We start from the raw sequence: 12,516 nt of genomic DNA, 5'->3' as shown, positions 1-12,516 counted from the left end.
TTGTATGGGAGCTGCAACAGCGCGGCACAGAGTGCAACAGCGCGGCACAGAGTGCAACAGCGCGGCACAGAGTGCAACAGCGCGGCACAGAGTGCAACAGCGCGGCACAGAGTGCAACAGCGCGGCACAGAGTGCAACAGCGCGGCACAGAGTGCAACAGCGCGGCACAGAGTGCAACAGCGCGGCACAGAGTGCAACAGCGCGGCACAGAGTGCAGTGGTGCAGAATAGAGTGGAGTACAGAGCAGTGATTAGCGCAATGGTGTAGAGTGGCATAGAGCACAATGGTGTAGTGAAGTAACATGCAGTGGCAGAGTAGAATGTCAGAGTATAGTAGCGTAAAGTTCAGTGGTGCAAAGTAGTTGGTGTAGGTACAGTGACATAGGGTGCTTTGGTCTTGAGTAAAGTGTTGTAGAGTGAACTGACGTGGAGTGCAGTGGCGCAGAGTTGAGTGGTGGAGTGGAGTAGATTGTTTCAGACAAGAGTGGAGTAATGCACTGGCGTAGAGTGCGGTGTTGCAGAGTCGAGTGGAGCAGCACAGAGTTGAGTGGCTAGACTGTGGTGGTGTAGAGTGCAGTTGCAAAGAATGTAGTGGTGCATAGTAGAGTGCACAGAAAGTGGTGCAGAGAAGAGTGTAGTGGCACAGAGTAGAAGCAAGAGTCGAATAGAGTGGCATAGAGTGCTGTAATGCAGAATAGAATAGAGTGACATGGAGTGCAGTGAGATTACAATGGCGTAGAGTGCAGTGGCGTATACTAGCGCACAGTAAATTGGGACAGAGTGCATTGGTTTGGAGTAAAGTGGTGTACAGTGCATTGGCATAGAGTGCAGTGGCACATAGTGGTGTAGACTGGAGTGGCGTGCAGTGGCTCTAAGTGCAGGGGTGACAAGTGCAGTGACATACAGCAGACTGTTTCAGAGTAGAGTGCAGTGTAGATTAGAGTGGCGTACAGGGGATTGGCATAGAGTGCACTAGAGTGGAGTGGTACAGACAAGAGTGCAGTGACAGAGTGCAGTGTTAGAGTAGAGTGAAAAAGAGTGGAATGGCACGGAGTAGAGTGCAGAGATGCATAGTACAGTAGTTTGGGGTAGAGTGCACTGGCATACAGTGGAGTGGTGTAAAATAGAGAGGCATAGAGTGGAGTGGTGCAGAGTACAGTGAAGTGGTGCAGAGTGGAGTGGGGTGGGGTAATGTGGAGTATACATGCTATGGTAGCGTACTTCCATTACAGACAACACATCTTCAACTGAAATTACCATTACATATTCACTCACATACGGTTTTACTGATAAAAGTAAACAGCGCACAAACAATGTTTGGAAAGGCCATCACCAAAAGTATTGATTTGATTGTCAGCACAGTTCATTTACAGACATTTATATTTTGTTGTGCGCTAGAAAAAACAAAACATTGCACATCCTTCCACAAGCAAAACCCTGGTAGCCAGCATGACTGCCAAATACATACTCTCAGTTTGCAGTCAGAGAAAGAAAAATAAACACCAAGCTCCCTGGAATAGACAGCCAGACATTTGAAATCTGTCTTTGAATGCACAACAAATGAAACAAAATAAGAACAAGATTGACAGACCTGTTAACAGAAAGCGGACACTTGTGGAAGAATACTGTAAAGAAGACTTGGGCACGAACTTAAGCTGGACAGTCTCAAAACAAAGAGTCAGCAAATAAGAAAAGGCCAGAAAATGTGAGTTACAAACTACAAAGCCAATGGTAAGCAACGGGCAGAATGCATTCTTAGGTCAACTTTCTGAATGTACCCAGTTAGCAAGCATTGCTGTCTGGTTGACTGCGGCCTAAAAATCATCATATGCAGCTTGTTTGATGGCTCTGGTAGGCACGTATTTATGGTGAAACAACACACGCTATAAATCTCTGAGACTAGAAGAATTAGATGGGATTAACTTTTGGGGCAAAAAAACATGTTACAGATTAAAAAAAATTCACCTATTTCTACTTTTCCCTACTTACATAGTTTTTTATTTCAATGATTGATTTCTTTGGGAAAACCAGAAGTGATCTACACAACACCTTGATGAATTCAGAATGTGTCTACTTTTTAGACATGTACAGCTTTCTGGGTCCACACATCGTCATGTATTGAAGGGAAACCAGTCACTTTCTTACCCAGCACTTTTCTCATTTAAAATAAAAAAAGGTTGCTAAATTTTGATTACTTTCTCATGTCCATCTCCAGGGAAATCCATAAACGCTTGGTACCTTTAGAATCACCAATACATAGGGGAAAGTACACAAATTTCGCTTGGATGTCTTGTTGTGGAAAAATTATTATAAGGGCTTAAACACCACCGGCCACAAAAAAAGAAGGGGATTAGCACTAGGGTGAAGAGGGGAGGGGGCAGGGGAGTTTTAGCATTTAATTGGTTAAGCAGAACAATTCATTTAGATCATGAAAGCATCACGACACTGCTCAGCTTCAGCACTTTTGTTTAATCACCATTTCTGAGTTATACAAGGAGGTTGTAGCAATGGTGCATCCTTATTTTTAGGTTATAGGCCTGGGCCCAGCACAACCAACGAATAGTACGTTGAATCAACCTAGCATGAGTAGCGTAGGGGCGTTCATTGAAGGGTTCACTATGCTATTGTTGTGTATCGATTTTGATTCCGTATGAATTTCCCGAATCATGCCCTTATATAGGTACAATTCACAAGGGAAAGGGAGAAGAACGCGGCAGAGGCACTACATAACTCGTGAACAGGACATATCCAGTTCCTAAGCGAGAGAAAACAATTCTCATATGCCCGTTCATGAGAACTTTTTAACTTTTACAAAGATATCTTCCTAATTTTAAAAGGAATCCGATTCATGGAGGGGATCTAAATCAACCTGATCATTACACAGAAGAAAGACTCACTTACTTTGGGAAGTGGCATCACCCCTTAGGTACATCAAAACAATCTACAGCTTAAGTCCGGAGAAGGTGCACGGACGGCTGTTTTCTCCCCAGGGGTTTGGCCACAAGAGTAATGGGAGACTTTTAAATATACATCCACAAGCCGGTGACCCCAAAGAGACGGCAGGTTCTGATGAAGGTGTTACAACATCGAGTAGTATAACACCGAAACGCGTTGACGCATTTGTTACCAAATCCAAACAAGGCCAAGGGAGTAACAGATGTTAATGTATTTTTAATACTGTCTACTATCCCACCAGTATCTAAGAAAGGGCCAGTGGATTCAAAAAGTGGCAGGAGTATCCTAAGGCCACAGTGTTAGGGGGTTTGTGAATAGGAATTATCTGTCTTTGTATTGTACTTGTGATGATTATTCTTCTCCTGTGTTGCATAATTTTTATTGGTTTGGATATTGTTTTCCTTGTGCAATGAACTGTTATTTATTTGTTTAAATTTTACTGTACTTGTTCAAAGAGTTTTTCTTTGGATTTTTAATCAATTTCTGTGTAATTTTGTGTAACCAGAGGTTCTTTTTTATTTTATAAAAAATAAACAGACCGTGAACGTTCACTTTTTAGTGTGGAACTCTTTACCTATTGTTCCCCTCCGTGGGAGAATTCTGCCCGTGCCAGAATGCTAGAATGAATGGCCGTATGAATGGTTAGAACCTATACAGCAATATAGTAAATAGTTGCTATAGTGCTATAGGGCATACCCAGGGATTTCCCTTTGACCACAATTCACAATACCCTTATTTAGGCATTGCTCATGCTAACCAAATACAGGCATGGCTACTTACAGCCATTCATCTACGTCACAACGAGTTCTTGGAAAACCAGACTCTTGAGCCTTTAAGACTTCCCCTTGCTTGGATATTGATTTCTTCAAGAACTCATTTATTATGCATGAACATCTATTCCTTAGGGGTTCATTCATGACGTTCTTATGCCCGACCTTTACGTCAATACTGGCAATACTAAACACCTTCAAGGTATAAATATACCTTCACTTGCTATGGCAAGGCACGGTGCAGTTTGGCTACCTACTTGCACGATGGGGTTCGCCACAGCAAGTCCTGAAGGAAGTCAAGACCCCAACTGACGCCCTGACCAGTCGCGGTCATCCTCCTCGCCAAGAATCCAGCTCCAGTGTTTCTGACTCCCCTTGCAGGGTGTTAGAGATCGAGTCCCGGGAAAGAGATACCAACCTCTCTCATTCTAAGGTATGGAGCTGATTAGAACCTAGAGAAAATTCTGGCAATTCTTGGCACAACTAAACTAAACTATAGCTAAAACAGCACCCACTTCTTCCCTCGTACTAGACTTAGGTTAGGTACACTGGGGTAGGATTATCTTAGAAGCCCCAGTTGTGTATTTTAGCCTGTGTTATTTATGTATGTATTTTAATGAATATATGTTATAGCTACAAGACATGCTATTACAGTATTATTTTATCTTACTGCGAACGCTGTACATTTTATACTTCGCATTGTCTTACGATTGTAGCAGTTCATATCTCTTGCATGAGAAATAAGACTGTTCAATAAACCCTTTTTATTGAAACGCCCGTCTCCCTATTTCTGTGCACAACTCTGTAGAAACGAAGCATGCACGATTGACGGAGTGAAACGGTTATCTATTGTTTCCACGACTCTGAAGATATTGTTCCGACTCGAAGGGAAACAAAGTTGCCATGTTTATGCAGTTGTCAGAAACTAATCCCTTCTTGTTCATTCGAGAAAATTTCTAGTGACCTCTGAGTTAGCTGGCACACACAAATAATTAAGTTTAATGTACTCGAAAGAGACATACTGACTTCAGTCCTATGTCAAAACTATAGTGTATATTATTCCAATGTCCAGAGCCTATCAGGGATATAGGAACTACACTATGTGAGCCTTCCCTTGTGGCTGCTTAGTAACTCCAGCAAAGCAGAACGCACACATCCCTTGGTCGTGTTGGTGTGCTTAAGGATCCCTTTAACCGGTGAAGGGCCTGCCTATTCTGGGCCTCAACTCTGAAAACATACAGAAAAAGTTATGACCAACTGAATAAAAAAAATCTGAAACTAAATTACAGTTTATTCTGGGTAAACTGGTGGACTCACAGCAAGATTTTTTTTTAGAGAGAAGTCTCCTCCCCCACCGTTTCATTTGTGTCGTCTATCAATGTGAATACTCCTGCTTCCACCAGGCACACGCACCACCAGCCGTCAGTGCAAGCTTTCACTAGGCACACACACTACCAGCCGTCACACACTACCAGCCATCGGTGCACGCTTCCACCAGGCACACACCACCAGCCGTTGGTGCACGCTTTCACCGGGCACACACACCACCAGCCGTAGGTGCACGCTTTCACCGGGCACACACACCACCAGCCGTCGGTGCACGCTTTCACCGGGCACACACACCACCAGCCGTCGGTGCACGCTTTCACCGGGCACACACACCACCAGCCGTCCGTGCACGCTTTCACTGGGCAGACACCACCAGCCGTCCGTGCACGCTTTCACCGGGCAGACACACCACCAGCCGTCAGTGCAGCAGGCAGGCTCTTTTCAGAGTTTCTTGATAAATATGTGTTTGATGCCTGGGAGGGAGTGGGTCGAGTTTGCTTAAACACCTGTGTGAGTGAGTCATGCTGCCTGGGGCTCACTCACTCCACACTTGTAAATTGCACCTGCACCAGTCTTTCTCATTTGCAAAGTTCGGCGCAAGCGCACAGCTAGGCAGCCCCCACGCCCCAGGGAATGAACCAGAATGGAAACAACATTCAGAGCAATAAAAACAAGTTCATTTGATGCAAAGAACTGTTAACAAAAACCATGTCCAGCTATTGTAGATCTGGCAACTTAAACAAAACCGCAACGAAAAACAAACAAGCATTGGCATAGCCAATAGGTCTCGCTTTTAGGACCCTATAAATATTTAGTTATGCAGCAGAATATCCTTGGTGCAACAACACCAACTGTTGCATAGCTAAACACTTATAAGGTCCCAAAGGCGAGACCTATTGGCTATGCCAATGCTTGTTAAGTGTGCATTAGCAGCACAGGTGGCTGCGGACCCTGTGGTTACTGATTCTTTAAAATATGCAGAGGGGCTTTGGTTATATCCGAGGAGAACTTCCCTTTACCTCAGGTTATTAGCTGACTGCTTGCTTTGTAAAGCAAGGGGGACTATTTTGTCTCAAAAAGTACACAGAATCATCATACATTCAGTACTGTATCTAATATATGTATTCGATACAAACATTGTTTTGCTTATTGTTTTCAGTGCAGTAGACTTTTAGAACGTGTTGATCAAAACTAAAAATGCAAGCCAGACCTATTGTTGCGAAGGATTGATACAGATTATTTTAGATAGTTGGACACGGAGACGACATGTCCTGTCATCGAGAAAATTATCTCTTCCTCACTAGTATAATGCTTCACACCGCTGCTCACGTGACCACTGTATACTACACCACCACGGGCGCCATCCCACATGACGCCAAAACCGTCTAAGAGACGAAGCATCAAAGAAATGCATGACTGCTTTAATGATCGACGCTCACAAGACCTGGTCCGTGAGCTAATCGATTGCAGCCGCAGAGCCTGTAGTTCAATCATATCAGAGGGAAGTGGAGGCGGCCTGCAGAATGCATTGGTTCAGGACTTTGAGAAAGCGGTTCACTAGAGTCACACGCCATCAACAACAATGCTGCGCCCGTCTTTTTCTCAGTCAGGTCCAAAGATTTATGTGCGGGAAAGAAATTGCGGACATGCTAAATTTCTCACGACAACACAAAGACGAAAAGTTCCGTAAGCCCGAAAAGTTTCGTCAGTCGTGCTTGGGAAACCAAACCATTCCTATGCTACATTTTTTAATCAGTGCGGAACATGTAGCAGGGGATGAGCAGGTTAGATGCTTACACCTTTTCTTTGCAGACAGGAAACCAAGGCCCAGGTGACCTGAGCAAAAGCACACCATTCAATAACCTGGTGTAGATGGTTCTCGGACTCCTACAGCTGACAATGTATTAGAGGACATCGAAGGTCTTGCAAGAGGGATATACGAATATGAAAGGTGGCCGAGGGGTTGCAAACCGGCCTTTAAGAGCAACTGCGAAGCAGTGATTGAAAGGAAAGTGGAGATGGTATTGAGCCCGAGTGCTGCGCTAGTCTGCTTCTGTGCCAGGACAGCTACACAGAGCTGGCTCAGATGGATAGTGCACATGCACCAGAGATCTGCCTTTGGATTTCTTCCATACTGCCAGGGACACTAGGTCCTCCAGCAAATCTCAGCGAGGATCCAGGTCTCGTGAGTCATGATCCACATTAATCACCTGGAGTTCCTGGAATTACCTGACACACCTTCTATTATATAGCGCCCTTAAGTGGTTTAACTAGGACATGTCAGTGTTATACAAACTGCCTAAAAAAAATATAAAACTTGTGACCTAAAATCTACAGAGTTAAAGCTCTACACGTTTCTGACAGCATGCGAGAGGTTTACAACACACAACTCTATTGGACTGAATCACAATGGGAGGTGTCCTGAGCCTGTGATGGTTTTGTGTGGCGGGTAAAGACAGGTTAGAATTACTCAACTGCTTGGTTTCATCGGATAAGCCACATACTGCCCCAGCTCATTCTGTATCTCAGTCTCACTGGCTTGTTGGGAAGTTTCCAGGTACCCCTGCAGGCCAGTCACTCCAGGACACTGGCACCCGTAGCTCGCTTTCCTACTGTGTACAGAAAACAGGTTGTGTGGCATAGGTAGCAATATCTTAAATAAACCTGTTGAAACTAGAACGGGGAAGGTGTGTGCAGCTCCAGTTGCTTCAGTGTGAACTGGCCTGCACTTACAGAACAACAACTTTTTCGTACCTACTGTCCACAGGCGAACTGAGAGGCACTTATGCAGTGCGGGTGAGGGTCATACATGTTTCCACATAGGGGCTTAGGCTCAAATGTTTCCACATGGGGGCTTTGGGTTCTTTACCCACTAAATGTAAAGTACAACTTCCCCTCGGATCCCCCCCTCACTCCATCATGCAACGAGGGTAGACGCATTATGGCATTCGAGACGGTCTCTCCTGAGGAATGAGCCCACATTTAACAATGATAATACATACCATGCTATCTGCAAATTTATTATTTGCCATCCATAACACTACGAGCTGGATCAGCACTGACAAGATTGTAACCTGAAAACTAGGCTGCAGTGATCTGCTAGTAGCAGACATATTAACCCCTTAAATTATCCTATTAGCGGGCAACTACGAAGCAATTTAAAATAGCTAAGCACTCTAAGGACATTCAAATAAAGGGAAAAAGTGACCTCTTAGGCAAACCTGCTCAAGAATGATGTTCCACAGCCTCATTGTTAGAAGAGGCCCGATTACTGGACTGAGTTTAAATAGTGGTAAGCAAGTACTGGGGGGCCAGTGAACCCATGTATAGATGTGCTTTCGCCTATAATCAAAGAGTGGCCTATTATTAATTGGACAACTGTTTTAGTGGCTAATTCAATGTTATCCGTAAAGAGTTACCACTGCATGACTAAGCTGTAGAAATTCAACTACCTACTTTTCAGATTAGATAAAACGTACAACCATTAAATAATAGAGCAACTACTGCCATTTTAGATTAATTTATGCTCTATCTGCCTAGCAACTCCGAGTTATGGTCCAAAATGTGAAGTCTCGGATAGTAAAGTTTCCAACTGCATAGTAGGTAAACACCCGTACTTAGGCAATCCTTTTGGACGAGGAAATGTTATTTTTAACGTCTAAAAATTGATTATTTGGGCCATTTTCGAAATGCGCGCTTCCGCCTTTTTTCCCCCCTCGATTCATTTTTCTTACTACCGAAAGAAATGTGCAGTTTAAGAGCAAAGTGAAGTTTCTGGCGGAGGCTTGATGCCTTGTTGACGTCTGATATAGTTGCGTAACGAAAATTGAGGGAGGGGGGGCTGCAAACTTCATGGAGGGGGGGGGGGTTCCCGAGCTCCAGACCCAGTCAGGAGCTCTCAGGCCTGGTGGGTGGTAATGTTACACCACTGGTCTGAAAATAACCTGATCAGCGTGTCGTCGCACTGAATAGTTAAGATTTGCAGTAAGTGAAACAACATTTAAAGGTGATTGAAGGAGTCTGGGTAGAGGTACCCTGACCCCAGGGGACCAATGGAGTGTTCTGGGAGGGACCCTTCAGGGACAACAAATAGTCTCCCAAAATTGTTTTAGCACACAAGGATCCGTGGATCTAACCGCGACACTAAACACAACCGCATGTGCTCCACAGCGGATCCAGACCCCAATAAACAAAAAAAACAAAAAATACACCCACTCACAAACCTACAAAACCACTCACAGCCACTCAGGCGCACTCTCAAACCCACTTAGACACCAACTCACACCCAAAAAACCACTCACAACCCATATAGCCACTCCCTTTCACACACACACACATACACTGATTCACTTATAGAAATTGCAATAGCATAAGTCTGTATTAAATATGGTGTTTCAGTATTGAATGTATGCGCTTGGTTGGAAACTGATCCACAAAAAGAATAAAAAATAAATATATTGAACAACTTGGTGCATTGCATAAATCACCTTAATGCATTTTTTAGTTTTAAAATATATAATAAAAATGAATGTGCAAATATAATGTATTTATAAACTTGTGTAAATATATTAGTAAATTGAACTTATGGGTCAAACCGTAGTACAATTTACATTAAAACATGTGAAATTCACAAAAAAAAAAAAAAGGGTTACAGAGAGGATATAGTTGGGTTCAGATTTTACACATACAAAACCATAGAAATTCAGAAGTTACAGTTACCTAAGCTAAATATAACTTTCGCCTCCCGCAATGCATGGCGTATGACCTCACATATTACATCAGTGATTACATCATCCAGCAAAGTAAACTTCAACGTACTAAAAAAAAAAAATACCATTTAGATAGGTCATTGTAACCTTAACTACTACACTCACTTATCACCCAGGAGAGAGTCCTCAGTGGACTGCCCTGTCTCTCTAAACCACTACTCTAAAAACCAATGACCAAAGTAAAAAATCTAACTGCACAGGATAAACTATCGCAAACCACACCACCATTCGTCAACCTGGAAAGAGATTTTAGTGCAGACATCCGTTTTACACAAACTACTACAACACATACCCAATAGAGGGGTCTTAGTGGACAGGCCACTATATAACAAACAACTAGTAAAATTATTTTCCATCCTGGAGAAATGTGTCAGTAGAGAGGTCAGTCTGTTGCAAACCACTACTACACTGAGCTATCACCCTAAAGAGAGGTCTTATTGATCAGACAAATTTATTGCTAACTACTTTTACACTCATTCATCACAAAGGCAAGAGGTTTAAGCAAAATGGTTGTCAGTATGTCCTAAAACACAACTATACTCAGACATCACGGTGGAGTGAAGTCTCAATAAACAGCTTAGACTGTTGCAAAGCTCTACCTTACACATACATCCGCAGAGGATATGTCAGCAGAGTCTAGTTCACCCATAAATAGCACACCCTCTTTAAAAACAGGATTATAGTTCAGATAATAGGTTAGAAATACTAACCCTCAGTGTATAGAAAGAATAGTAATTTAACGTATGCAGTAGCTCAGCACATATCTTTTAGTGTCACACTTTCAGGAAACTCATTCACTGGATGTTGTCATCAGTGGTCATCTGAGAAATCATCAGTGTCATGAATGATGAAATATGTGAGGTCATAAGCAGTACATTGCAGGGGGGCTTAACTCCTTCGCTGCGGCGGCTATTCCGCCGCAGCGCTAACGGTCGCGGGCGGGCGCGCGGCTCAGCTGCGCTGGTGACAGAACCGTTCCGTCACGGCTCGCGGGTGAGCTGTGCTCATGACGGAACGGTTCCGTCACGGCCCCGCCCGCTTAATGAAACCCGCCGCGCAGGCGCAGCGGCCGGGCCGTGACGGAACCGTTCCGTCATGAGCACAGCCCACCCGAGGGGCGTGACGGAACGGTTCCGTCAGTAGCGTCGAAGGTGTTAAGTTATAGTTAGCTCAGGTAACTATAACTGATGAATTGTTATGGTTTGTGAGTAAAATCTGAAACCAACTATACCATCCCTGTAACCTTAGGTTTTTCCAGTGAATTTCTATGGTTTTTAAATTTAATTCTATTTCCTAACTAGAACATCATTGTCGCCTTTGTTTTTTTTTCAGTGTATATATACCTACACATCTGTATCAGCTGAGTTTCCTAACAAGACACAGCAACTTTATGTTCGCCTACTGGTGACCCCGGGCATATTCTCATGCACTTTGGGCTCTAATGGACTTTTTGGGACTAGTTTGTGATTTTACCCAGTCTAAAAATAAATGCTTTATTAATGCACTCATTTCTGCACATTAAGTATGTTTATTTATTAGCATTGTCTTGTACAAATAAATAACTACCCACAGAGTGTATACGCAGGTCCTGTTCAGGAGGCCCACGCTGAAACGGTTAGAATAAGACGGAGAATTATCGATTAAAAAATGCCTTGAAAATTAGTAGCAAAACGGACGACTGCCCTTCAACTTAAAAATACAGACTTCTCTATTCTCAGACCCGAGGGGTGGGGCACTTCATCAGGTGTAAGCGCTAAGAAGGAGTCCATCCCTCCTCCTGCTTCCACCCCACCCGCTAACTTTGACCATTCGACTATTTTATCGGTCCCGTTACGATTATTTTCACAATTAGAGAGAGCCTCTTTATAATAAATAAAACATTTTTTTTTTAATCAAAACACTTTGGAGCGAATAGTTTCACTACTGCCCTTGCTCACCTAACTGGTAAGTTAACTATGGCCAATTAACAGCCCCTTTCTACTTTCAGAATGCGCCAGGATGCAGCACAGGTTACAAATGCGCTTTGTGTGTTCCTTCGAACTCTGCGGTCTCTTGGTTCAAAGACGCAGTTAAACAACCCCCAAGCGGCGCGCGGTCCACCCGCGCCCGCCGACTCATCGCGGCAGCACGCGCCTCAGCAGGTGCGCGAGGGAGGCAGACGCCTTCCTCACAGTGAGATATAACGGAATATCGAAGAACAAGTCTTACCCCCTTTCAGTGCGACACATAAGAATTACCAGCGCAGTTTCCAGCACCTACCGAAGACGTCGTGGGAGAACCTCCTGCGTCTGTTGTGTTCCCCGTCGGTGGACGGCATAGAGCAACCTGTGACGGGCTTCCTCGTCTGGCCCGAGGGATCAATGCGCTCTCACACCGAAGCTAGGGACGCCGGGCTCTCCAGCGCATCAGATGCTGAAGGGACCAGACAGGCTCCACGGGTCAGTGAGGCTGAGGGACCCTCCCACTGCCTGCACGTGGCTTGGAGCGGTAAAGGAGGAGCTTAGATCATTACACTGCTGTATGCTGCAGCCCCCGATTTGTATGCATCTTGGGAATTGTAGTGCACCGGCTCTAACGCCCAGATACGTTTTGAAGAATTATATCTTACTAAAAATAATCGTAATATGTTAATATGTACTGTATGTTTTGTTAATATGTACTGTATGTTTTGTTATGCGCAAATAATTCAATTAA

General features: G+C 44.0%; 1 protein-coding gene across 1 annotated transcript in view; it reads right to left on the bottom strand.

Annotated features, from left to right (window-relative positions):
• LOC144819850 (uncharacterized) overlaps positions 1-12,281 on the bottom strand; it is a 444,078-nt gene extending 431,797 nt beyond the window's left edge. Inside the window, exon 1 of the mRNA XM_078677585.1 lies at positions 12,082-12,281. Coding sequence (XP_078533711.1) covers positions 12,082-12,139 — 58 coding nt within the window. The 5' untranslated portion in view covers positions 12,140-12,281. The remainder of the gene's footprint in view (positions 1-12,081) is intronic.
• Positions 12,282-12,516: the final 235 nt, after the last annotated feature.

Source organism: Lissotriton helveticus, chromosome 1_1, assembly GCF_964261635.1.
Source record: "Lissotriton helveticus chromosome 1_1, aLisHel1.1, whole genome shotgun sequence".
In the NCBI taxonomy this organism is placed as follows: Eukaryota; Metazoa; Chordata; class Amphibia; order Caudata; family Salamandridae; genus Lissotriton; species Lissotriton helveticus.
This window is presented reverse-complemented; position numbering and strand designations above follow the sequence as displayed.